Raw genomic sequence first — 26,838 nt, 5'->3', positions numbered from 1 at the left:
CCTGCCCTCTCATTTGCTACTTAAGAAAGAACAACTTGTTAATCAGATTTTGCTTTCCTCACTTAAAATACTCATATAGGTGCTCGCCTGTGCATGTGCATAAATCCTTACAGGGCTTGACTTCAGGTATAAATCATTGCCTTAATTTTCCTAAAGTTAAATTGTAAGAGCCTTACAGCTTTGTTAATAGTAAGGAGAGGAAGTAATTTGGAAGAATATGAAGAATTTCTGAATCCCAAACTCACCGCATATATGCACTATCGTTGCCTTCCTTTTTCTCCCCACTATAAAAGGGTGTGAAAGGTTCACCTACAGGCTTTGGCTGTCAATCATTTCATTCTGTCTGTGACTCAAGACAGTAATGAATGTCTTTATGCAAGTTTTATGAATGTGTAAATGGTCTTTCTGACATTACTGCAATCGTATATTTATGGGGTGCTGTTAGTCAACTTCTTGGCATAATCCTGCTATTTTGGGATTAAGGGAATGAAACTCAAGAGATGACACACTGATTGAGATGTGTGTTAACCAAGACCCGTATTTCATTTAATTGTTGGGGGGCAGGGAGAGTCAGCAGTGAGGTTTGCTTTTCCACTGACTATCCCCCCTTTTTATTTTTAAAAGGCATGAACAAGGTGTGTTTAAAATAATATTATAAAATGAATTCATACCTGTGTGGTAGGGTAACACAACAGCTGCAGCAATCCTAAACTTAATGCACTCGAATACACTGCCCCATGGTCAGAGGGCCATTTCCCTCAGTGTTTTGGGGACCCTACCTGCTTCTATTTTGTGGGTCTGTGATACTCTAGCTTCAGAATTGTTACCTTGCAGCTGCAGATGTAAACCTTATAGCACAGCACCTAGTATTATTGGTAGTAAGTGGTCAATAAATTGTATAATCCTCACAACAGCCCTCTAAAGAAATGTTAATTATTATCTATTCCCATTCATAGAGGAAGAACTTGAAGGTGGAGGGGCTTGGTCAGTGGCAGAGCTGGCTTGAAGTACAGTTATTTTCATAGTATCTGAATGAATGAATTGGTGACAGAGGGAGGAAGGAATGTTAGGTCAAAGTCTCCAGGGCTTTTTTTTTTTTTTTTTAATTCTCACCCGAGGATATTTTGTCCATTTATTTCTAGAGAGAGTGGAAAGGAGGGAGGAGAGGCGGAGAAACACTGCTTCCCATGCCCGTGCCCTACCAGGCCTAGGGGACCTGCATGTGCCCTTGACCGGATTCAAAACTCCAATCCTTCGGTTTGTGGGCTGACGCTCGAACCAATGAGCCAAATCAACCAGGGCTCCAGGTTGATTTTTTTACAGGTTATTTAAACAAAAATAAAATTGATATTCACCATATTGCTAAAATGCCGATTAACTTATATTAAGATTTTTTTTTCTATAAGGTGCATTAAAAAGAAATGAAACTCTTAGAAGAATGCCCTGTTCAATGATGATTAGTCATGTGAATATAGCAGGCAGTTAAACAGACATGAGCAGAATAGGAACCATAGGCCAGGTATAGAAGGTCACCAGGGCAGAAAGCCCCGGGTGCCTAGCTAGGGGGAAAAACTGGGAAAACAAGTATTGTAGGATGGGCCCTCACCCCCAGGGTAACTTTTCCACCCCTATCATATCACTAGTCCGGAGGTGGAGATTCCTAGAGGAACAACAAAGAGTGCACATCCAGTCCCTTAAGCATTAGTCCAGGCGTCTTCAAACTACGGCCCGCGGGCCACATGCGGCCCGCAGAGGAGTCTGATTCGGCCCGCCAGGTTTTTTGGGCAGTGAGCGCAGCCGAGGTGTTACAGTAGGAATTAGTAGTTCATATAGTCCGGCCCTCCAGCTCTCTGAGGGACCGTGATCTGGCCCCCACTTTAAAAAGTTTGAGGACGCCTGCAAGCCCTCAGGGAAATAAGGTTCTGACCCACACAAAGTAATCTTAGGAACAAAGCCTTGGGTGTGCTGATCCGCAGAATCAGAGTTTTGGTCAAACTAGAGATAACATCTAGGTCTCAGACCCAGAAAAGTAGCAAAACCAGATGAAGCTACTCCATGGCTGACATCAGGACCAGGTGCAATTGTTACCATTGAAATTAGCTAGTTATTAATAATAGGAAAGGAGCCAAAGGGAGGCCAGACAATAGATGCATGGCCATTTGGACAGCTTCACCCTCCCCGGGGAAACACTGGTCCATTCCCTGCACATCGCTGGGGAAAGGGGCCAGACAAAAGGGAAGGTGGGCGCATGCGCAGTAAAGTTGGGTGACCTAGGGAAGGAGCCTACCAGTCTAACCTGGAACAGAGGCCCGTTGGCTGTGGGGAAGCACGGGGCTTGTTTGGAAAGTCTGTGAGGAGGATTCTCCAAAAGGCTGGGGCGGCAGCCCCTATCTTGACTTTTCCAAACATGTCTGAGCCCCCAGTGTTTTACTGGAATCTCTACGTTTAGTCTTCAAACCGGACCTGGTAGAAGCATGTGCTTTCTCAAGGATACTTACCCTGCTGATTGTATCTAGAGGTTAATTTTAATTCAAGCTGTTGTTGCAATAAAAGCCTAAGGAGGCAGGCAATGGAGGCTGCTTTGTTCCTAAAGTGAAACAGCCCCTTAGCCTTCTCTTTCACAGAAACATGTGTCACAGTAATCTATTACTCCCTCGCTCAGGGTCTGCTGGTCAGCCCCGACAATTGGCCAGAGTAGGTGAGCCTCTGCAAGCAACCAAAGTTTTCGAAGGTTGAAATCCCCAGACAAGAATTAAATCGTTCTTGTTCCTCTGGTTTTGCTCCTGTTTCCCTGCATTCGCCCATGTTCCTAGAAGCCCCACACAGTGGACTGACGCAGACCCCACACACAATGGGCTGATGGACTGTAGCTAGGAACACAAACTGAGCGAGCCTGATGCTAGGCTGCACTGTGTTCCAACATGGAATGGAAACTCTGGGCAACAGCTTTAACCCTAGCTCTGCTGAAAGCAAAACAGGACTTCTTCCTTGGAGGGTAGAGGGAAATGGGACCTTGGAAACTCAGGGGTTTAATTCCACAAAAATAAAGCTTTCTACAATATCCTATTTTTCTGTGCCAGTCTTAGAAAATTCCTTTTCTCGTTACATCACAGAAGCCCACTTCTCACAACTGGTGGGGACACGGAGGCTCCCCTCTGATAACATAGTCACTAACGACCCTACCCTAGGGCTGACAAATCAGTAGAGACCATGACCCTGAAAGACACACCTGCCCTAAAATCCTCAAATCCTCACCTTTAAAAACCCTCAACATGAAGGACCCAGCGCTCGCTCTCGCGCTCGCGCTCTCGCGCTCTCTCTCTCTCTCTCTCTCTCTCTCTCTCTCTCTCTCGGATGTCCATGCCTTTTCTTCCCTCAAGGTGTGTGCCTTTGCTCTCTCTCTCCTAAGCTCTAAGAGCTCTTCTTTTTCCTCTGTAACTTATTTTCTGAGTCCACGCAGCCCTACTGGCTCACTTCTTTCTCTCTGGTTTTCCAAATAAACTTTCACTGCCAAACTCAAGGACTGAGCTCTAACTCTGCCAGCAATATCTGGTGCTGTTTCCTTAGAACAATATCAAGTCTTCTCATCTCTTCATGCTTTACCCAAGACACTGCTTCCAGCTGATAGATTTGATTGAATCCGAGGCTGGAAGTGGGCTAAGCATGAGATAATATAGGCATGAAGGGGCTCACACTGAGATAGGGCTTGAGGTGTGTTGGGTGGACAGGTAAGCAGGTGCTCTAGCAAGGGTTAATTTGTTTCCCAGGGTGCATACTCCAAAAATAACACAGAAGAAAATATTTGGCCAAAAGTTACACCATCTAGGCCTCAGTTTCAAGAATACCTTGGATACATGTGGATGATCATTTTTATTGAACAATAATAGAAGCATACTTGGACCACCCAAATAAAACCCCCTCTCCCCCTCTTGAGCTGCATTTTCATGAGCAGCAGGAAAGGGCCAAGAATAGCCTGAGGCCCTGGAGTCCATGTGTGTCGGCTTCTCTGTACCCCAGCCTCAGGAGGGTTTTTTGGAAAGCCCCCTGCCCAGGCTTCTCCAGGGAATCAGAATTCCATTGAAAACCCAGGTGACTTAAATATTCACTATCATGTGAGGAGCACTGATCTGGGGGGGAGTATTGATAAAAATGCTGGTGGGGGCACTTTGAAATCTAGTGCTAAAACTTGAGGGCTTTATGGAAAGGAGGAATTTGGCATTTTCACAGAATTTCTTTATTTCCCTCAGGGCTTTTGTTGATTGCCTTTTACTCAGAATAGCCCAGGCACCAGAGCTGGTTGCACCTCTTCAATAGTTCTGAAGGGCTGCAGGAGAACACTGCATAGAAATTTCCACCGCTGTAGTGCTTGTCTTACAAAAGGTGAAATGTCAGTAGAAATTATGACCCTTTAAGTGTATCAACTTTTTCTGTAATGGAAAAAAAAAAAAAAAAAGGAGAAAGGGGACTTGGATAAGTATTCAAAAACATTATACCTAGTAATGTGTCATCTGTTCTCAAAGCAGTTTTAAACAGGCATTTGCAGAGCCTGTGGCAAGAGTACAAATGGAGGCCCACATACCACAGTTCAATAAAATATATTCTATCTTCCTACCTTGACAAACCTACGGCCCTCGGGCCACATGCGGCCCGCAGAGGAGTCTGATCCGGCCCGCCAGGTTTTTTGGGCAGTGAGCGCAGCCGAGGTGTTACAGTAGGAATTAGTAGTTCATATAGTCCGGCCCTCCAGCTCTCTGAGGGACCGTGATCTGGCCCCCACTTTAAAAAGTTTGAGGACCCCTGGCTGTGGGAAGGGCACCAGGTGTTTGACCAGTGGGGTCAGACCAAACCTGGATTCAGCAACCTCATCCGTACTTGGGTTCTGGCTAGGAAAGAATTCAGAGCCAAAGCCCAAACTGTAAGAGAACATTTATTTGGTAAGACACAGAGGGAGAAAAAGTAATTGCTAGAATTAACAGGCTTAGGAAACAAGTTATAGAGGTAAAGGAAGGGCCCATGGAGCTTGGGAGTGAGGAAGCTAATGGCAAGGTGCCAGGGGCAGAGAGGGGGAGTGGAAAGGGGAAGAGAAAAGCACTGCTGTGCTCCCAGGAGGGAGAGCACAATGGGTCCTCCATCCTGAGTACTTTAAGGGTGGGCATTTTAGGGGAGCTCTCAGGGGAAGATCTCAGTGGAATATTTAGCAGTTTTCCCTGTGCGTCCTTTCACGTTTGTGGTCTTCACTGATTGGCCGGCACCATCATTATTCAATGCAGCTGGTCCTGAGGCTGGTTCTGCTGCTTTCTGGGCCTGGAGCTGACATAGATCTTGAGGCTGGATGTTATCTCTAGGGGAGAAAGCCAGGAGGTCCAAACTGCATGATCAGTGATTTACTAAAGATTAAAGCATCATCCTGGAGGTGACGCTTTAAACTTTAGTAAAGATTGATTGTCCATTGCTAGGCACCTGGGGCTTTCCACCCTAATGGCCTTCTGTACCTGGCCCAGCATCTATGCTCTGCTCATGTCTGTCTAACTGCCTACAACAATAAGAGCAACATTAAAAAATGTTTAAAGATATGGTTTATCTGTGACTAAAAATCAGAAAAGGGCAAAATGACTAAATTGAATTATTGTGTGTCTGAATGTCATGTTGATTAGCTGGTGAAATTTGGATTAGCAATAACGATATGCACAATCTGTCATTATTTTTTTTGACCTTCATCTCAGCAAAAGCATTATATTGTTAACATTGAGATTTTCACATAATTTGAACTCTGTTGAGAGTAGTGATCTGAAGTAAATGTGACCTAAGTAAAATGTAATTGTGTTCAAGGAGTTCAAAATTTGAATGTTTGCATAACGAATTGAAAGGGGGGAAAAAGAATGTTGATGCTTGTAAGTACTGGACATGCTCTTTCATTATATGAGAATGTAAACACTAATGACACATGAGAGAACGAATTCAACAAATTAATTCATTTGTCTTTTCTCTTACCTAAGCACTCCCACTGCTCAAATCCTCGCCGTTCACATCCTCCCCGCATGCTGAAGCAGTGTCTGTCCCTGATAACAGCAATGACACAGCTCGAAAACCTTCGTAGCGTTTGGATAGTCACCTTTTCTTTTGATGGTATTGACCAAGAGATGTGAAGTTATTTCCCTGAGGAACCAGTGCTGTTAAGACAGTAGATGTTTAGAGCTATGGTGTGCTGTGCGACACTGAGGTCTGGATTATGAGTAACAGAGGCACCTGTGTGGTCTTCATCTCATCTCTTTATGGGAGGGAGGGTTGTGATATGTGGAGCTCTCAAAAATGTGGGGCCTGGAGCAGGGCTCTCAAGGAAACTTTCTGGGTTGATGGGAATGTTCTATATCTTGATCTCTGTGATGGTTACATCCTTGTAGATATTTGTTAAAATTCATGAAACTGTACCCTTAAGATCTGTGCATTGTACTACGTATAAATTATACTTCAGTAAAGTCCTGTTATCATTAAAAAATAAAGACTTTCAGAGAATGCATTTGTCTATGTGAATTAAAAGGGGTAACCACTATATGATTCCATCACTCTAACACAACTATTCCATGTATTCCTTTTTCATATGCCTGCATGCATGAACATAAACACACCACATGCTTTCTTCTTTGTTTAATGTAGCTGCAATCCCACCACACGTATGATTTTTATATCCTTGATATTATACTTTAAATATTTTCTGAGGACATAGTGCACATAATTATTCAGTGGTCTTTGACTAATGATGTTTGACCTGATGATTTTTTTACTTTAAGATAGTCATTTTCTGAGGGCAGCATTATCTGGATACCAAAACTAGATAAAGACATTACAAAAAAAGAAAATTACAGGGCAATATCCTTGATGAACATGGATGCAAAAATTCTCAACAACATATTAACAAACTGGATTCAACAATACATTTAAAAGTTTAGACACCATGACCAAATGATTCATCTCAGGAATGTAAAGATGGTTCAATATTCATAAATCAATCAATATAACATATCACATTAACAAAATAAAGAAAAAAACCCATATGATCATAATAAAAACCAGTAGATGCAGAAAAGCATTTGACAAAATTCAATATCCCTTTATGATAAAAACTCTCAACAAAATGTATATAAAAGGAACATATCTTAACATAGTAAAGGCCATATTTGAAAAACCCATAGCTAATATCATACTCAATGGTGAAAAGCTAAACGCCTTTCCTCCAAGATTAGGAATAAGATAAAGATGATTACTATCACCACCTCTATTCAACATAGTACTGGAAGCCCTAGCCACAATTATCAGGTAAGACAAAGAAATAAAAGACATCAAAACTGGGAAGGAAGAAGCAAAACTATCATTATTTGCAGATGACATGACACCAACTATAGAAAACCCTAAAGGCACCACCAAAAAACTATTAGACCTAGAGGGTATTATGTGAAGTCAAGTAAGTCAGATAGAGAAAGATAAATATGTATGGACTCACTTATATGTGGAATCTAAAATAAAAACCCAAATAAATAAACCAAACAAAACAGAATCATAAACACAGAAAACAAGTTGATACCCTGTTTCCCCGAAAATAAGACAGGTTGTAATATTAATTTTTGTAGTCATATTAATTTTCCCCCCCAAAGTTGCACTAGGTCTTATTTTCAGGGGATATCTTATCTTTCCATGCGCTAGGTCTTATTTTCGGAGGATGTTTTATTTTCGGGCAAACACGGGTAGTTACCAAAGGGGAAGGGACAGAAAAAAATGAGATGGGCATGTACAGGATAGGGAATATAGTCAATAATATTGCAATAATCTTTTAAATGATGAAAGATGATTACTAGATATACCTCACTTTGTTAGGTATATTAATCCTATTATAAAAGGCTAATATGCAAATTGTCCTGGGAGTTTGACTGGGAGACTAGGAGTTCTATTGCTTGCTATGTCATGCGCTGACCACCAGGGGGCAGTGTGGAACATGGAGGGCGATCAGCGAGCACTGAGGGAGTGAGAAAACAAGGAGGTGGGGAACCTGATCAGCCCTGATCACTGGCCAGGCCTAGGGACCCTACCTGTGTATGAGTTTTGTGCACCGGGCCTCTAGTCTTGAATAACTATGTTGTGTATTTGAAACGAACATAATAATGTATGTTAACTATGTTTTAATGAAAACAAAAATAAGTAAAAAACAAAATGGGGCAAGGGATGGTTGTCCTACTCAGTTCTATTGTCCCCTTCACATCTTACTTCTTTAATTTAAAGTGTTTAATATAAAGCACGCCTTATATATTGAGGTGTGACAATAATAAATTGCATTTATGATCTTAGTTTTCTCTGAGGTAATTGCCTCTTAAATATGTTCCCTCATGTATGAAAAAATAATAATCTGTCTCTAGTTTTGAGTAGATTACTGGGCAATTGTTTTCTGTAGCTAAATACTCTTTAGCTACACAACCCCTGTTTGTGCTTAAATTCTTTATGTGGTTGTAATACTTCAATTGTGTTTGAAACAGGTGAGAGAATTGTATAATGAACCTCCATGGACCCATCAACCAGCTTCAGTGATTATTCATAGCTTGTCAGTCTGCTTTCTTCTCTCCTGCTCCCTGCACATTTTTTGGCAGAGAGGAATGCTGGAGTACTTTTAAGCAGGTCTCAGACTTCATATACTTTCTCTGTTAAATACTTTACTTAGTGTGTCTAACAGAGAAGGCCCTCCCTTTGTGTAAATTATAACGGCATGCCATTATTGCACCCACAGAATTAATAGTAATGTAGGAGTTCCTTGAATTTTTGGTGAATTCAGAGTAGAAAGAGTATTGGGCTGAAGGAACTCTGGCCTGAGTTTATCCTCTTTCCTTCCCCCCTCGCTCCCCCCAAAAAAGAGATGTAGAAGTCATTGAGGAAGGGTCTTTGGATTTAAACTGGCACTTGCCCAATCCCTTATATGACTTTCAGAAAGCAATTATGGGAAAGACGTGTCCAGAGCAATGCATATAGCCAGCATTTACTGAATTACTACTGTGTACACCTCCATATGCAACATCTCCTTCAACCTTCACACCAAAGCTGAGAAGTAGAAACCATGGCTCTGGGAGGAGCTTCCCAATTATAACCTCTGATTGGCCAACATTAGAATATCACAGACTGCAGATGAATTAATAGGAGATTCCTGTTTAGTGTTAGTGCACAGGCTACTTGGTTTGTGCCGTAATCTAATAAAATGTTTAACTGTGGTAGAAATAATAACCAGTTCATTCTTTGAGATTCCCTGGAAACAATTACATGAGGATAATAATATCTCAGGAAGAGAGAACATGAAAATGACTTTTGCTTCCCATCCCAGACTAAGGGATTCCGCTGAATCTTCCCCTGTCTCTATTCCCCCTTTCCCTAATGGATAGAATGCGAATTATAGGGCTAGAGGACATTTGTAGATTTGAATTTTTGTCTTGGAAATCTATAACCTTTTATTCAGTAAGGATCATCTTTAAATAGCAAAATAAAAAAGTGCTTCCTTAAACATGTTTGGTTATGGGAAGAGCCCCCTTGAAGTATTCCAGAAAGAAAGAAAAAAAATGGAGGCAAATGTAAGGGAGGCAAAAAGGAAGGGAGGGAGGGAGGGAGGAAAAAAAGATCAATAAACCTTCATAAATTTAGACTGATTTTATGACTCAGCTTGAGATGAACTCTGGTAATTTAAGTTGTGTTCAAAATATCCTTCTGGCCCTAACTGGTTTGGCTTAGTGGATAAAGCATCAGCCTGTGGACTGAAAGGTTCCAGGTTTGATTCTGATCAAGGGCATGTACCTTGGTTTTGAGCTTGATCCCCAGTAGGTGTCATGCAGGAGGCGGCTGATCAAAGTTCCTAACTCTCTATCCCTCTCCCTTCCTCTCTGTATAATCAATAAAATATATATTTTTAAAAATATCCTTCTTCAGACTCAAAGGAGTAAGCAGACACATAAGTTCCTCCCTTAGTAATGAGACCATTAGCAGGTTAACTGTGAAGCTGCTGAAGCTTAAACTTCAGGGCCCCATCCTTACACTGATCCCTCCCAAAACCTTCGGAGAAGCTCTAGAAAGAGGTTCCTGTGCTCATGTGTATCAGCTTCAAACCACTCAAACCCAGACCCATGCATGCATCTCAGGAAGAGAGTTTTCAGGAGAATCATGTGTTCATAACCAACTCTTGATTCTTGATAAGTCCCACATTTCCCTAGTAGTAGAGTTTTCTTCCTTATACTGTAATTTCTCTTTGTAATTTGCAAGGATTTAACCTAATTTGTATTTCATTTATGCAGATGAAATTATGCAGCAGGAAATCAGGCCCTTGTTGGCAGTGGATATAATTGAACAACTTCACAGACAATTTGCCATTCTTTCAGGTAAGGGGCTAATTCATGTGTATTTCTAGGTTTTATTGGGGGTCCTGCTCAGAGGGCCCAACCTCTTGAATCTTGGTGAACATTATACTCGAATCTCAGTCATCCCTTAAGCCTCACCCAGAATGGAAGGAACGAGGGACCATCCAGCTGCATTGGGAGTGGAGGGTGAATCTCATGGATGCCATTCCTTTAGCTGTTGGGTTTAATTTCATCTTTCTTGAGGGAGTACATTTCTTTGAGGTTGTAAAAGAACAGAGTTGAAAAGATTTTGAAGAAGAAAAAGAAATACTGACAATAGCTGCCACCATGATGTTCTTCTAAGATCCAACCTTAAGAGAGTCTTGATTTTAAGGGTTCATGAATATTGCTGAGGTTGTTTGTTCTCTGAGAGATTTGTCTTGTATCCTTAGCTCCTAGAACCTAATTTTAATATGTTGTTGTTCTTTTTATTAAGCATTTGATTGTGAATAGAGAGAGGATAGTATTGATAAAAGACTAGAAATTTTCTGAGCCTGGGCACAGAAAAGTTTTCATTACTAGATTATTATTCTTTCTTATTCACTTAGTGAAGGGTGATATGACATTAATTACTGAAACTAGAAGTACATGCCAAACCCTAAAATATAGTTAGACCAAAGTTGGAAGTATAGGATAGTGAGATTAGGTGTCCTTAACACATATCTAGAGGAATAAGGTAACAAGTCATTATCCTACTATCCTTATCTTTTAAAAAATATATATTTTATTGATTTCAGAGAGGAAGGGAGAGGGAGAAAGAGAGGAAACATTAGTGATTAGAGACAATCATTGATTGGCTTCCTCCTGCATGCCCCCCCACTGCGGATGGAGCCCACAACCTGGTCATGTGCCCTGACTGGGAATCGAACTGTGACCTTCTGGTTCATAGGTTGACACTCAACCACTGAGCCACACCAGTCGGGCACTACCCTTATCTTTTATAGCTCCTCTGAAAAAAGCAACAAAGCCATCTTTAGTTACATTGTAGAGAGAATATGTAGTTAGTGTGGATTTTACTCTACAACATGGGATATAAAAAAAAGTCACATTTCTTTCTTTTCTAAATTATATTTAATCTGCTCTAAACTCATTCTACTGAGTTCAAGGGAAATTTAAACTTTGTTTTTCAGGTATATTTCCTACCCCAGCGTAGTATCCTAGGTGGGAACATCTTATACAATCCAGAATACCTGGTGAATTATCTGGTCTTTCCTCCACATTGGTCACTGCTCACATAGTCACTGGAGCTACGTAAGTGCAGGGTGTTCATGTTTCTTATTTCTGCCTTCTTCACCAGTGCTTCGGACAGAGTCTGAAACATAATAAAATTATCCAAGTCCTCCTAGTCTGTCCTATGAAGCCAGACTGTCTGATCATTGAATCCTCACTCTAGGCACCACAGTCTTGGCCCTGGAGGGAGTGCCCAACCACCCTCCTGAGGGAGCCCTCTCATAGCTTCCCACGGGGAGCCTAGGATTGTGCAGAACCAAAGGCAGGATGGGAACTGTCTCTGGGTGCTGGGGTTCTTGTCCCAGTATTAAGAGGGGTTCAGCAATGTGGAGAAAGGCTATGTGTAGATCAAATAGGAGTCCAGAGATGAAAGATAGTTTTGAGAGGCATTGGGGGTCAGAGGAGCTTCAGTTAACAGAGCTAAAGCCTTCCCTTGACTCAGGACCCCGTGCTTTTTATTAACACAAATTGTCCCAAAGCAAGGTGGAGATATACACTTCAAAGGGTAGGGTACAGAAGCATTGTCAGATTGGGGAATGGCCTACAGCTGTTCAGGTATTTGGCCAACAGGAGACAATAACATGTAGATTAAGATGCCCTGAGCTGTCTGGCAGCAGACAATCATCCTATTCAGGTTTGGGGGAAGTGCCTTCTAGCCACTCCAACAGGTAATTACATATGTGACCCAGCCCTTGTTGAGTTCCCAAGTTTCATCAACCTTGTGATAAAACTCTTGTAATTAGAACATGCTAGAATTGGCTCCCTGCATCCGGGTTTCTGGCAACTGCTGCTGTGGCCCTGCACCAAGAAGGCCCCTCGGCCACCAGTGTGCATCAAGGTCTGGAATGGATGATGGGGAGGAGCAGGGTGGATTCCTACAGTTTTCCACCCAAACTCTAAAGCCTCTGTAAATCTTTTCTAATAAAGAGAGAATATGTTACTCAACTCTCATGCCGTCGCCAAGATGACGACACCCACAGCCAATAAGGAGGAATATGCTGATCGACTGCCCTGCCCTCAAAGATGGCAGTGCCCAAAGCCATAAGATGGCAGTGCCCAGTCCCCTCAGCCCCCCAGCCATCCAGGGCCATTGGAGGCTCAAGTAATCAGGGCTGGCCGAGGCTTGTGCTGTCGGCAGTGGCAGCAGCAGAGGTGTTATGAGGCATCACCTACCCCTGATTGCCGGGTCGCCTCCTGCCCCTGAGGGCTCCCGGACTGTGAGAGGGGTCAGGCCAGGCTGAGGGAAACGCCTCCTCCAGTGCATGCATTTTCATGCACTGGGCCCCTAGTGAGTATATAATTAGACAATAGCTCATCTGGGGATGGAGCCCAGAGAATGAGTAACTTATATGTTTAATGATCCAAAGTGATCTCTTTTGGGTATTATTGAGGCATTTCTTTCTTTTCTTATTTCTTAGAGGCAGAATATGGCTACCCAGTAGCCCTAAATAAAATTCTGCTACTGTCTATCTGTATCACCTTGGGCAATTTTCTTCTCAAGGCCTCTATTTCCTCTTTTGAATAATGAATGAATCATTGAAATTTTGAGGATGAAATTACATAATTTATGAAAAATGCTTACTATTGCATGTTCCAAATACATGTTTGACCTTTTTATTAATGATATATTTTAATCCCATAGCAATGTTTACTTTAGTATTACTAAATGTTTAATTTATTATTATATATATTACAAAAAATTGAATCAACAAAAACAGAAATCAGATGAGCAAAAGGAAGAAGGTGGTTAAAAGGTACAAACTCATAAATTCTGGAGATATAATGTACAGCATGGTGACTAATTAACAATCCTGTACTGTATGTTTGAAAATTGCTAAAAGAGTAGATCTTAAAGTCTCACCACAAGGAAAACAGTTGTAACTATGTGAGGTTATGGATGTAACTAAACTTTTTGTGGTGACCATTTTGTAATATATACATATATCAAATTATTATGTTGTACACCTTACACTAATACAGTGTTGTCAATTATATCTCAATAAATTGGGGGGGGAAACATAAAAAACCCTTGTGATGATATGTAAAGCAGAATTAGAGTCTAGGATAAGATCACTATCAATGGTTTTTTCACTTACATTGAGATTCTAGGAAGACATTCAGAAATCACACAGGGTATGGGACAGTTCTTGATTACGCAGGACAGATCATTTAGTATCCTAGGCCCCGAGATTTCCAAAGTGGCTCCCAGAGAGTGGGGTGGCCATTTTTTCCAGTTAAAATCTTTTGGGAAAGAGAAAGGAAAAATAGATATTTGAAGGCAAAGAGCGGTAACTGCCTCCGAGTCTCTCCCATTGTTGACCTTCAACGTCTTTCACAGGATTTGCCCGCATTCCAAATTCTCTTCTGTATGATGAAGTCTTTGTGCCATTTAACAAACAGGTAAAATTCATACTAGGAGGAGTGAAGTTTATTTTATTCAAGTAACCATTTTACTCAGTTCCAAGGCGTTTGGTTTTCTTCTCTTCCTTGAAGGGGACTTTGGCATTTCCACGTTTCCTCACCAGGTGGCACTGAATGCTTTGCTGTGAGTGTCCACGCTGCAGGGAGGCTCAGCTTTGTTTCCTTAGTGCTTCTGTCTGTTAAGACTAATAATATTCAACAGCAGGAGGTGTCCTCAGGTGACCTGGGGAGGCCTCTCTTCTCTGGTGTTCAGTGTTGCTGTTAACCAGTCTATAAGAAAACTCCACCTACCTTTCTCCATTTAGGTGTGAATAGCTTTAATTCATAATTAACGATAAAAAGTGAAGTCATGCCAAAGCCTGTTTGGTTCACTGGATAGAGCGTCAGCCTGCAGACTGAAGGGTCCCGGGTTCGATTCCTGTCAAGGGCATGTACCTTGGTTGCAGGCACATCCTTGCATTGGGGGGCATGCAAGAGGCAGCTGGTTGATGACTCTCTCTCATCTATGTTTCTAACTATCTCTCTCCCTCTCTGTAAAAAATGAATAATAATAATAAAAAAAAGTGACTTCATTTAATGACTTTACTTTTTAGTTCCCTGGAATGTTTTAGCCATTCTTGGGGTAAATATTGGTTATACAGTTCATACAGAGTTATAATGCACCTAAATTTAGCTTTCCTAGAAATGCAAATTCTCTTAACTTAGGTTTCTCTGGTACCTCTTTTGATTGTGAAACTGCAAAGAGGAAGAATGTTAGGTGAAAGCTGATACTACCCTGATCTAAATTATTTTCAGTCACCGTAAAGAGGTAGCTCACTCTCCTTGTCAAAGCTTGATATTTTGTGTAAGCTTTCAGGATTAAAAAAGAGGGACTTCCTGGAGAAGAATGACTAGCCATCCAGACAAATCTCACACGTTTCATTCACTATTGATGTATCTCTGACAACCCAAGACTCACTCACAGAAACAACACTCACAGGAGACTTGTGTAACCACATTGCTGACTTTCTCTTTATGTGATATAAATAGTCATGTTTGCTCAATAGCACATTCTCTCCCTTGGAGCAGATTTACATGGAATGTTAGAGCGTAAGCAGAAGATGCTTATCAGGCGTGGACTCAGGGCAGCAGGTGGGTTCATGTGATGGTGGAGCCGTGATATAGTTTCCCCCCTTGTTTCTCTTAGCCTCTCAATTTCTGTAATTTCTTCATTGATCCCTCACCCACGTTAATCTCACAGTCCTCACTCACCACACCCTGCGCTGATACCTGTTTCTTAGAATGTGAAATACATGCGATCATGTATAGCAGTTGGCTATGCTTGGGAACCATTATTCCTCTTAATGGGAGCCATTAATTCCCCCTCCACGGGCTTAGCCTGGCAGGCGCTCACCGCTCACCCCTGTGGCTGGGGCACAGATCAGTAATTTTTTGTTTGTTTTTTTGTTCGAACAAGTAACTCAGCAAAATAAAATTCCCATTTATTGTTGGACAACATTGTTTCACACATACATCAAATAGGCCAAAAAAGGCCAAAAAGAGCAACTTCATTTAAAAAAAAAAGTGTGTGTGGGGAAATGAAACCTTTTTATCTTTGGTTTTTTTAACCATCTCATACAAAGCAACTACTTATGGTACAGCTAAGTACATACACAAAAAGTTACTGGAATGCTCAGAATAAGATTGGTGTGTTTTTTGTTTTGTTTTTGGTTTTGCTTTTTAAAAAAGTTTTTCCCCCCTCCTTTGAGATTATAATGAACATGGTCACACCACAAGTTAAGTCAGAAGTGGGACAGAGAATGCTCCAAAGGCTGGTTTGGTCATACCAAGATCATTAAAAATGGCTGATCCCTACCAATATGTACAAAAATATAAAATGTAAATAAAAAATACAAACAAATGTTCCTTTATAAAATACTTTTAAGAAAAGAAGTAGGGCCTTGGAAGTTTTTGGTTCTTTTCTCCTCCTCTGTTGCAAATTCACGTTGTGGTTTTGGTTGGGTGGTGGTGGGTACCTGCTGTCTGCAGGTGGCAGCGCTCCAGGTGGGTGGATGGGCAGGCCGAGGGACTCTCTCCGAAGGTGACTAGATTCTGAAACGGTAAGTGGAAGGTGAATAGATCACGAAGGCCTTTTTTATGTCTGACTTTTCCTCTTTTGCTGTCTAGTCAGCCTCATCCTCATCGGTCTTCTGCTTCTTGGTGTCAACATCATCATCCTCATCATCCTCAGCTGCCCATTTGCCCGTGGCTGCCTCAGCCTCCTCATCTTTATCTTCATCCCTTTCCTTGCCATCACCTTCCTCTTCCTCGTCCTCCTCCCTTCTCTCTTCCTCTTCTTCATCTACCTCATGGTCAACCTCTTGCTCCCCATGTTCTTCATTAGCGTTCCCATTCACAGGTGCATCCCTTCCATTCTCTGCCTTGATGGTGATCTTGGAGCTGGTGTCCTCAGCCGTGTCTGACATGTAGGTCACAATGGTGATCCAATGCAGCGGATTTTTTTATAAAGCGAGAGATGGAAGACTCTGGGAAAGAGAGAGGCAGCCACAGGAGCAATGCAAAGATGGCTTTTCAGAGCAGCCAGTCTCAGGAATTTTTTACAGCCCTTTTTGTCCAAAACCAATACCAAACAGTTAAAATAACCAAGTCTACACGTTTTAACAACTCAATAGCTGTCTGAAAAAAAATTATAAATACTAAGAAGTTCATTCTTTGGTAACTACAGTGATCTCAAACCTTCTAATCAAGCTAGACATCACTGGCCTCCCTTCCTGTTCTACACTCACTTTCATCCTGCACTTGCTTTTATCCCAGCAGCCATCTCAAACCCACCTCCACAAAGATACAATGCTATTCAAAAGAATTTAGTGTGATTTCCTATTGAAACTGTGAACTACCTCAAGCTAATATCGTGCAGAGCGGGTGACAGATGCCAACTATTGTTTTTCCCCTAAAAATTTAAAATATTCGTGGTGCCTCTGTGAGTTCCCTGAGTACCTGACACACAGTTAGGAACCATGAAGCTAGAATTTAGCCATGTGGCTACATCTAGTTGCTCGGAGATGGGGAAATCTATTCAATTTAACCTGGTAGCCTGTGCTCCATTGAGCTAAATATTTAAATGTTAATTGTACATTTTTATTTTCACATGGATGTCTTATATTTCTGTTTATAAATTATCAAAGTGCTGGCAGCTTATTGTGGCTTCATTAATAGTAATAACCATAATGGTCACTATTTAGTGAGTATCTATATGCAACAAGCACTCTGCTAAGGTGCTTTTCTTATGTTTTCACTTAATTCTCACAACACCTTTTGAGGTAGGTACGAGTATTATATATATATATTATATATGTAATACTCGTACCTACCTCAAAAGGTGTTGTGAGAATATATATATTATATATATAATATATATATAATAAATATATATATATATATATATATATATATATATATATATATATATATATATTGCCTACGTAGGTTAAGTGTCTTGCCTAAAATCACATAGAAATTAAGTGGCCAAGTAAGATTTCAACCAGGTTACTGATTTTAGAGTTAACTCTCTTAACTACCATTTTAACTTTTTAACTTAGTGACTACAAAAATGAACCGAAGTATTATGTATTTGTGTTGGCTTTCTTTACTATTCTACCTATGTTAAATAATTAAATCAATATTACCTTTCACACAGTAATTGTCTTCAAAGGATTCAAAAATCAAATTCTCACAATACCACTGAGCAAGCATGAAGGGCTTGTTTAAAATAGTTCAGTGTCAGACTTCCCACAATCTATTCTGAGGAAATATAGATAGAAAAGGAGAAGCCAATACACATCTCCTGACTTGATATTAGTCAGAATATTTTATCTGCAGGGGCATGACATGAAAACATTGTACTGACATCTTGACCACCCACTTTTGTTGCAGGAGGCCGAGGGAATGATGGTGCCCCAATCATCACTTTTCCAGAGTTTGTGGGCTTCAAACACATCTCAGATGAGGACTTTCTGAATGTCATGACCTACCTGACTAGTATCCCCAGGTGAGCTGGACACAGTGGTCTGTTGCCTTCGAGTCACTGGCTTTATTCCACCATTCCCCATGTGGCAGGGCTGGGTTGAGATGGAATCTTCCATGAGCACAGCTCACACTGGTATGTTGGGTGGCCCATTTCTCTTATGCATCAGTCACAGACAAGGGATGTGGAATGAGACTAGAAAACAATGATAAGTTAGTGTCAGTTCTGTTCATACAGTGCACAAAGGAGGTACTTAATAAACATTGTTGAATGAATGAAATATTGATGGAATAGCCCTGGCTGGTGTGGCTCGATTGGTTGACCATTGTCCCATGCACCAAGAGGTCGCTGGTTCGATTCCCAGTCAGGGCATATGCCCAGCTTGCAGGCTTGATTCCCAGTAGAGTAGGGGGCATGCAGGAGGTAGCCAATAGATGATTTTCTCTCATCAGTGTTTCTCTCTCTTTCTCCCTCTCCCTTTTTCCTCTCTCAAATCAATAAAAACATTACAAAAATAAAAGTATTGATGGAACCGCTGAAGCTATTTTAGTTCCTTCAGGTTCATTGCTCTAGATTAAGTTGATTCTGGCTTCCTGAGTCCTGTTATCTGGGATACATGGCCATTGCTCAAGGAGCTCAAGTCATGTTAGAAGTTATTTCATTTATCTCCACTAAATAAGGAATTTGGGGGCAAATTTTATTTTATTTATTTATTTTTTATTAAATTATTATCTGTGTACTATCTTACCATCCCCCCTCCATTCATACCCTCCCTCCCCAGAGTTTTGTGTCCATTGGTTGTACTTATATGCATGTATACAAGTCCTTCGGTTGATCTATTATCTCCCCCAGATCTCCCTCCCCTCCCCGCTGTAATTTGACAGTCTGCTTGTTGCTTTACTGTCTCTATATCTATCTTTTGGTTCATCAGTTTATATTGTTCTTTATTATCCATAAATGAGTGAGGTCATGTGGTGTTTCTCTTTCTGACTTATTTCACTCAGCATGATGTTCTCCAATTCCATCCAGGTTGCTGCAAATGATGAGAATTCCTTCTTTTTTATGGCAGCATAGTACTCTATTGTGTAGATGTACCATAGTTTTTGGATCCAATCATCTGTTGATGGGCACCTAGGCTGTTTCCAAATTCTAGCGATTGTAGATTGTGCTGCTATGAGCATAGGGGTGCATATATCCTTTCCAATTGGTGTTTCTAGTTTCTTGGGATATATTCCTAGGAGAGGGATTACTGAGTCAAATGGGAGTTCCATTTTCAGTTTTTTGAGGAAACCACACTGTTCTCCACAGTGGTTGCACCAGTCTGCATTCCCACCAGCAGTGCACGAGGGTTCCTTTTTCTCCACAACCTCGCCAACACTTGTCGTTTGTTGATTTGTTGATGTTGGCCATTCTGACAGGTGTGAGATGATACCGCATTGTTGTTTTGATTTGCATCTCTCGGATAATTAGTGACTTTGAGCATGTTTTCATGTGCCTTTTGGCCTTCCTTCTGTCTTCTTTTGAAAATATTCTATTTAGGTCCATTGCCCATTTTTTAATTGGATCATTCATCTTCCTTTTATTTAGTTGTATAAGCTGTCTGTAGATGCTGGAGATTAAACCTTTATCAGTGATAACATTTGGAAATATGTTCTCCCATACAGTGGGCTTTCTTGTTGTTGTGTTGATAGTTTCTTTTGCTGTAAAAAAGCTTTTTACTTTGATGTAGTCCCATTTGTTTATTTTCTCTTTAGCTTCCATTGCCCTAGGGGCAGTATCAGTGAAGAAGTTCTTTTGGCATACCATATTTTGTATGTCTGAGATTTTGCTGCCTGTGGATGCCTCTAGTATTATTATGGTTTTCCGTCTTATGTTTAAGTCCTGTATCCTTTTTGAAGGGGCAAATTTTGTATTTGCAATCATCAGATGGAGAAACTGAGGCATGCAGCAAAGACATAGAAAGGCCAGGAATAAAAACTGTTATAGCAGAGACCATGGCAGAGATGTTTTGGGGCATCTGCTACTTCCACCCTTTGCGACCCACATCACACTTTTTTTTTTTTTTCCTTAAGTAGCAGAAATTTATTATCTCATTGTTCTGGAAGCTGGAAGTCCAAAATCAAGGAGTTGGTAAGGTTGGTTCCTTCTGAGGGCTGTGAGAGAAGAATCTGTCCCAGGCTTGTCTTCTTGGCTTGCAGATGGCTTCTACTTTTGTCTCTTCGCTTTGCCATCCTTCTTTGTGTGCCCATGTGTCCAAATACCCCCTTTTTACAAGGACATCAGTCTTCCTAGATCAGGGCCCACCCCAATGACTTCATGTTAACTTGATGAGCCCTATAAAGACCCTATCTCCAAATAAGGTCACATTTTGAGGCACTGTCAGAAACACAACTTAGTCCACAATAGGAACATAGCAGGTCTCACATCTTTATGCCAAGTGAGTTAATCTACCTCCCAAGGGACAGAGTGTGGGACAGAGTTCATATTGCTAACAATAATTTTACAGGCAGAGATAGGGCTGGGAATTCTTAGATAATGCTGTGTCTATTCCCCAGAAGAGCAGACTGGCCCCACTCTCCATGGGTTTGTGTAGTTTATGATATAATCTCTTAACTGCTGTGTGGTTTGGAATTTAGACAACAGTTCGTTCTCTCTCTCTCTCTCTCTCTCTCTCTCTCTCTCTCTCTCTCCCTCCCTCCCTCCCTCCTTCCCTCTCTCTCTCTCTCCTCGGCCCTTCTGCCCTCCCTTTCTTTATGTGTGTGTGCTATTGCACTTACTTTCCATCTGCTGCCTGAGATTTAGAGGTCAATGCCTGCTTTGTGATTGAAAGGCCACCAGAGATTAGGAAGTTACTTAGTTTGCTTTAACCAAATCTACTCCAAAGATGATTTTTTTTTTTTTTACCCTTCTTACTTTTTTTTTTTTTAAATATATTTTATTGATTTTACACAGAGAGGAATTGAGAGGGATAGATAGTTAGAAACATCGATGAGAGAGAAAGATCGACCAGCTGCCTCTTGCACACCCTCCACTGGGGATATGCCCGCAAACAATGTACATGCCCTTGACCAGAATCGAACCCGGGACCTTTCAGTCTGCAGGCCGACGCTCTATCCACTGAGCCAAACCGGTCTCAGCTACCTTTCTCACTTTTTGAGAGAAGGCTATGGGTTTATTTTTAATGCACTTCTTTGAAGTTCATTACTTAAATTTTATTTCACCATTTCTCTCCATTTCCTCCTCCCATCCCCACATATGGTGTCTATTAGGACACAGCTTGGCTGGTGCTGCTCTCTCTATATAGGAATGCCTTTCCCATCCTTCTAGGACTGGCTTAACTCTTACACATTCGTCAATCCTCAGTCTGATGTCATTTCTTCAAGGAAACCTTCCCTGACCCCAACCCTGCTCATCCAGACTTTTTTTCCCCACAGAACCCAAAGATTACCCCTTGTAAATACCATAATGGATGGAAATGATTTCTACCTCTTCCATTAGACTGTGAACTACTCCACTAAATAAGGAATTTAGTTGGGAGGGGGGCGATGTTACTCCTCCCCTCCCTTCCCCTCCCCTCCCCTCCTCTTCCCTCTCCTCTCCTCTGCTCTCTCTTTTTTTAATCTCCAGCCCTAGCATAGTGCCCAGGAAGTTATGTTGGTATAGGTTCTCAAGAAGTTATGTTGGTCAAATTTCCAGTATGGTATGATTCATGCAATCTAAAAGTATTTTTATGGGGGCAAGAAAGTGGACACTGACAGAGAAAGAAGAACCCCATTCCTCACTCCTACATTGACCTCCCGGGTTTTAGGGAGTCGAACTTGTCTCCCTCCTTGGCTCAGCTGCATCCAAAACAATCACCCATCAGCTTAGTTCTTTCTCCTTCTGTGGGAACAGTAAAGAAGACAGTGAGCAGGGAGGTGAGCAGCAGGTAGACATGGCCCCCCCATTATATTTGTTTCAATCTCACTGTCTGATTTTACTGAATCCTTGGATGTAGTCATGTGCTAAATGAAATGGGTGACTTTTATTCTGTAGTTGCAGCCTTTTTGGAGTCACGTGAAGGACCGTACATTGAATGCTCTCTGAGCCAGGGTAGAGCGAAGCATTGAGGGGTAGAAAGCCTTATCTCACAGATGTAGAAGATAAGACAAAACAAGGGCCTACTTTTTGGCCCTGATTTCTTTGTTCTGCTCTGTGTTCCTTATATAATTGTTAGCAAACTTGGGAGTTTGTTGTTGTTGTTGTTGTTGTTGTTTTTTATTTTCTGGAATGTTGTTTATCCCTTGAGAAAGAGTGCCCCCTTGACCATTCATTCCCCTTTCCTCTTCCTAGCATTTGCTCAGACTGTCTCACGGCCTCACCCTTTGGTTTCAACATAAAACAGAGACATGGGAAAGCCTGAAAGGGGAATTTGACCTTGTTGTCCAGTTTCCATTTCAGGTTCCTATTTATCGAAATTCATAATTTCTTCAGTGTCACAATGGTTACCAGCCAGTCCTGCCCAGTTGAAAAATATTTATGGGCAGTTGGCAGAGAGTTTATGACACAAAACCAGGAAGAACTGGTATAGTCAAAGAAGAGAATGACAGGATATGTAGGAAAAGGAACAGTGTTCCGATATTACTTACATCTATTGCTTTCTTCTTCTCTACCTTATTCATTTCTCTCTTTATCTTTAATATTTTCCTTCTTGTACTTTCTTTCAGTTTGCTTAATTTTTGTCAGTTTTTTGAGTTGAAAATTATATTTTCATTTTTATTTTATTGATATATTTGATAAATGTTTAAGGTTATGAATTTTCTCCGATCTCTGCCTGTTTGTAATTGTTTAGAGAACTATGTTATAGTATGTGTGTTTTTTTTTTTTTTTTGCTTTAAGACTAATTTACTTATTTATTTTTTATTGATTATGGTATCACATAATTGTCCTCATCCCCCCATTCCCATCCCGACCCTTCCCTATATATGCCCCCCCTGTAGTCCATGGCCACTGGCTAGGCCCATATGTATGCACACAAGTCCTTTGGTTGATCTCTTTCCCTTACCCCCACCCTCCCCTACTTTCCCTCTGAGATTTGAGAGTCTGATTGCTGCTTCTCTTTCTCTGGGTCTGTTTTTGACCATCAGTTTATATTGTTCATTATTTCCTCTAGATGTGTGAGATCATGTGATCTAAGAAATACCCTTGTAAGAACCTAAACTGAGACAAGCCATAATGGTTATGCTGAGAGGCAAATGAATCAGTCTGCATTGAGTTCCTTTCTGGGCCAACAGTTCTTTTGAGTCCCAATTTCAATGTCAAATAGCTCCTTATGTGTACATGTCAGCCATGATATTTCAGATCTGGTTGATGGACAACTGGTGGTGATGCAGGTCCAACTGTCTCTGGTTTGGTCCTGGGTATCCTTCAGCAACACGCAGCTGCTTTCTGCTGGTATGGCGAGGCATCATCAGCATCTTCCATCTCTGAATTGTTTCTCTTTTGTCTTCAAGGCTGGAGCACTTCTGTCTATTCCTCTCTGTTATGGGGTTCCAGATGGTCTTGGAGTTGTTTTCTGAAAATATACAAACATATTCTTGACCAAAAGTTAATAAAGGGATATTTTCTATAAATTTGACTTGGGATTCTTTTTCATTTTTTCCTCCCCAATGATTTTCCTCTGGCTTGTTTTGACACCATGTGTGTATTTTCATGAGTATCTTGCTGTTATAAAGACTAATTTTTTGGAGGAATTTTTACTATCTAAAATGTTTTTACAAAATAGACTTTTTTGGAGCAGTTTTAAGTTCACAGCAAAATTGAGTGAAAAGTTCAGAAATTTCCCATCTATCCCTTATCTCCCTCATCATTGACATCCCACACCAGAGTGGTACATTGTTACAACTGATCGACACACAAAGTCTATAGTTTATATTGGTGTTCACTCTTGATATTGTACACTAACATCCTGGTGCACGAATTTGTGCACAGGTGGAGCCCATAGGGCTAGATTGGGGTGTGAGGGACTGCAGGCAGTTGATGGGCCGGCCCGGCTTCCTGGTCAAACTCCAAGATAGGAGACAATTTGCATATTAGCCTTTTTAAAAATATATATATTTTATTGATTTTTTACAGAGAGGACGAGAAGAGGGATAGAGAGTTAGAAACATCGATGAGAATTTCGATCAGCTGCCTCTTGCACCCCCACCCCACCACTGGGGATGTGCCTGCAACCAAGGTACATGCCCTTGATGGGAATTGAACCTGGGAACCTTCAGTCCGCAGGCTGAGGCTCTATCCACTGAGCCAAACTGGTTTTGGCCTGCATATTAGCCTTTTATTATATTGGATACTATGAGTTTGGGTAAAAGTATAATGACATGTATATACAATTATAATATCATACAGAATAGTTTCACTGCCCTAAACATTCTCTGTGCTCTGCCTGTTCATCCCTCCCATGTCTTCAACCTTTGGCAACCACTGATCCTTTTGCTGCCTTCATAGTTTTTTGTTTTTGTTTCCAGAATGGCATGTAATTGGAATAATAGAGTATATAGCCTTTTAAGATTGACTTTTTGTTCATAAACTCAGACTCCAGCCTGGCAATTAACAGAGTTTATTGAAGAAAGTTAAATATGAGGTGTGTCTCTAACAGTGGGAACTTGAAGTCACTATATAGAATTAGAGAACCATGGAATGACAAAGGTGAAAGGAGTGATTGAGACAAACTTGTGCCAGCCTACCATTTTGCCAATGAAGATGCCAAGAGTTGCTGAAAAACTGGAAAGCATCATGAATTCTTTACTTCTCAACTTAGAATAATATTAAAAACAAATAGATAATAAATCATAGGTCAATTTTTTTTAATTTTTTATTCCTATACCAGGAACAACCTTGACCACTGCTCTTCAAAGGAGTAACTGTCAATAAACATGAATGATCCAAAAGAGCAGTTTGATTTCCTTCCTTAAGAAACCCCATAAGCAGGAGCAGTGACCATCATATTTGTGTTTGGAATTAGGTATTTGAATTACGGTTCCCAGTCATGTTGGTTTTCCATGTTTAGCACTGAAAGTTCTGTGTCCCAAGGAGTTCCCTGGACGGACGAACTGGGATGGTTGGTTGCCCTACATCGAACTCAGTTCTTTTTTTTCTTTTTTCTTTTTTTAATATATTTTATTGATTTTTTTACAGAGAGGAAGGGAGAGAGATAGAGAGCCAGAAATATCGATGAGAGAGAAACATCGACCAGCTGCCTCCTGCACACCCCCTACTGGGGATGTGCCCGCAACCAAGGTGCAGGCCATTGACTGGAATCGAACCTGGGACCTTTCAGTCCACAGACCGACGCTCTACCACTGAGTCAAACCGGCTTCGGCTGGACTCAGTTCTTATTTCACAGCTTGACCAGTTCTTTTTTCACAACTTGAATATATTGGATTCTTTTAGTTTTTAAACTGAGCTATAATTTGCATATAGTGAAGTATACAGATCTCAACTATTGATATATATATATTTACCTGTTTACATACCATGTAGTTAAGAAAAATACCACATTCACCATGAAACCTTTCTGGTATTTTCGAGTCAGAACACATTTATCTCTTTCTTTTGTGTTCAGTCTGCTGTTAAACAAATCTGAGTTCTTAATTTCACTTGCTGATGTTTTGTATTTATAGAAGGTCCATATGATTCTTCGTTATAGACTTTAGTTATGCACTGTTGAAATAATGCACCTTTTAAATCCACTTTGTTTATCTACCAATATGGCATATTGATCATAGTTATTTTGAAGTTTTTGTCTGCCAGTTACAAAAATATACATGAGAGAGAATCTATTGACTGTTTTATCTCTTGATTATTGGTTACTTTTTCCTGCTGCTTTGCAGTTCCATTCATTTTTTAAAATTTTATGCTGGATATGGTGGATGATATGTTGTGGAGGTTTATCTACTTACAAATAATATTAGATTTTTATTTGCCAGGCAGTTACATTACTGGTGGATCACCTTGATCTTTCTGGGGTCTGATTTAAGGTTTTCTTAGGGCAACTCCATTTCTGTTTTGTCCTTACTCCTAGAGTATAGCCTTCATCCTATGGCAACTCTGATGGTGTTTCATTTATGCTAGAATGCAGCCTTTATAAGAGTTTCACCTGAATTCACCTGTGTTCATCAAAGTCTGTCTCTTCTGGCTGGGCCTAAACACCAGTTGTCTATCTCCAGAATGTGCACGTTTCAGAACTTCTCATCAGTCCTCACATGTGCAGTAGTGTCCTCTGTCAGCCCCCAGGAGTCTCACTTAAACTTGTAGGGTATAGGTCACAAGCATTAAAGTGGTATTTCCATGAAGACTTCTGGGGTTCCCTCTCTGAAGTTTTTCTTCTTGACAACCACTCCCCCCTTCAAATCCTGGCTACTTTTCCACTCATAATCTCCAATCTCTGCCTCTTCCACCCCGTAAGACCGCCCCTCCTTGCTTCATTTCCTAGAAAGTGTTCCCAATAAGAGAGCCTGGGTCAGAATGGGGCTGTGGTAACGGGTTGGTCTAGGGATGCTTACTTCAGATAAGTACTCATATTTTCTTACAGATTTTGCTTAGATCTTCTGCCTTATTCACCTACAGGAACTTTTTAGAGCAAAGCTTACCTTTTCCCAATATTAGAGAATTATTGAAGGTTTATTATAGGTCAGATACGTTTTGTATACTTTATGTCTTATATCCTCCATAACAAGCACATTAGAAATAGTAATAGTAGTGCTTATA

At 40.9% G+C, this 26,838-nt stretch overlaps 1 protein-coding gene across 3 annotated transcripts in view; it reads left to right on the top strand.

The window, feature by feature from the left end:
- MCF2L2 (MCF.2 cell line derived transforming sequence-like 2) overlaps positions 1–26,838 on the top strand; it is a 186,295-nt gene that overhangs the window by 11,777 nt on the left and 147,680 nt on the right. For 2 of the 3 annotated variants that reach the window (XM_036445322.2, XM_045583728.1), the window contains exons 2-3: positions 10,314–10,397; positions 18,000–18,114. In XM_036445322.2, the coding sequence (XP_036301215.2) occupies positions 10,314–10,397; positions 18,000–18,114 (199 nt within the window). Of the gene's footprint in view, positions 1–10,313; positions 10,398–17,999; positions 18,115–26,838 lie in introns of those variants that run through there. The other variant, XM_045583729.1, reaches the window with a different exon arrangement.

Source organism: Pipistrellus kuhlii, unplaced genomic scaffold (assembly GCF_014108245.1).
Source record: "Pipistrellus kuhlii isolate mPipKuh1 unplaced genomic scaffold, mPipKuh1.p scaffold_m20_p_2, whole genome shotgun sequence".
Classification (NCBI taxonomy): Eukaryota; Metazoa; Chordata; class Mammalia; order Chiroptera; family Vespertilionidae; genus Pipistrellus; species Pipistrellus kuhlii.
Note: the sequence above shows the minus strand (reverse complement) of the source record. Positions and strands in the feature narration are given on the sequence as shown.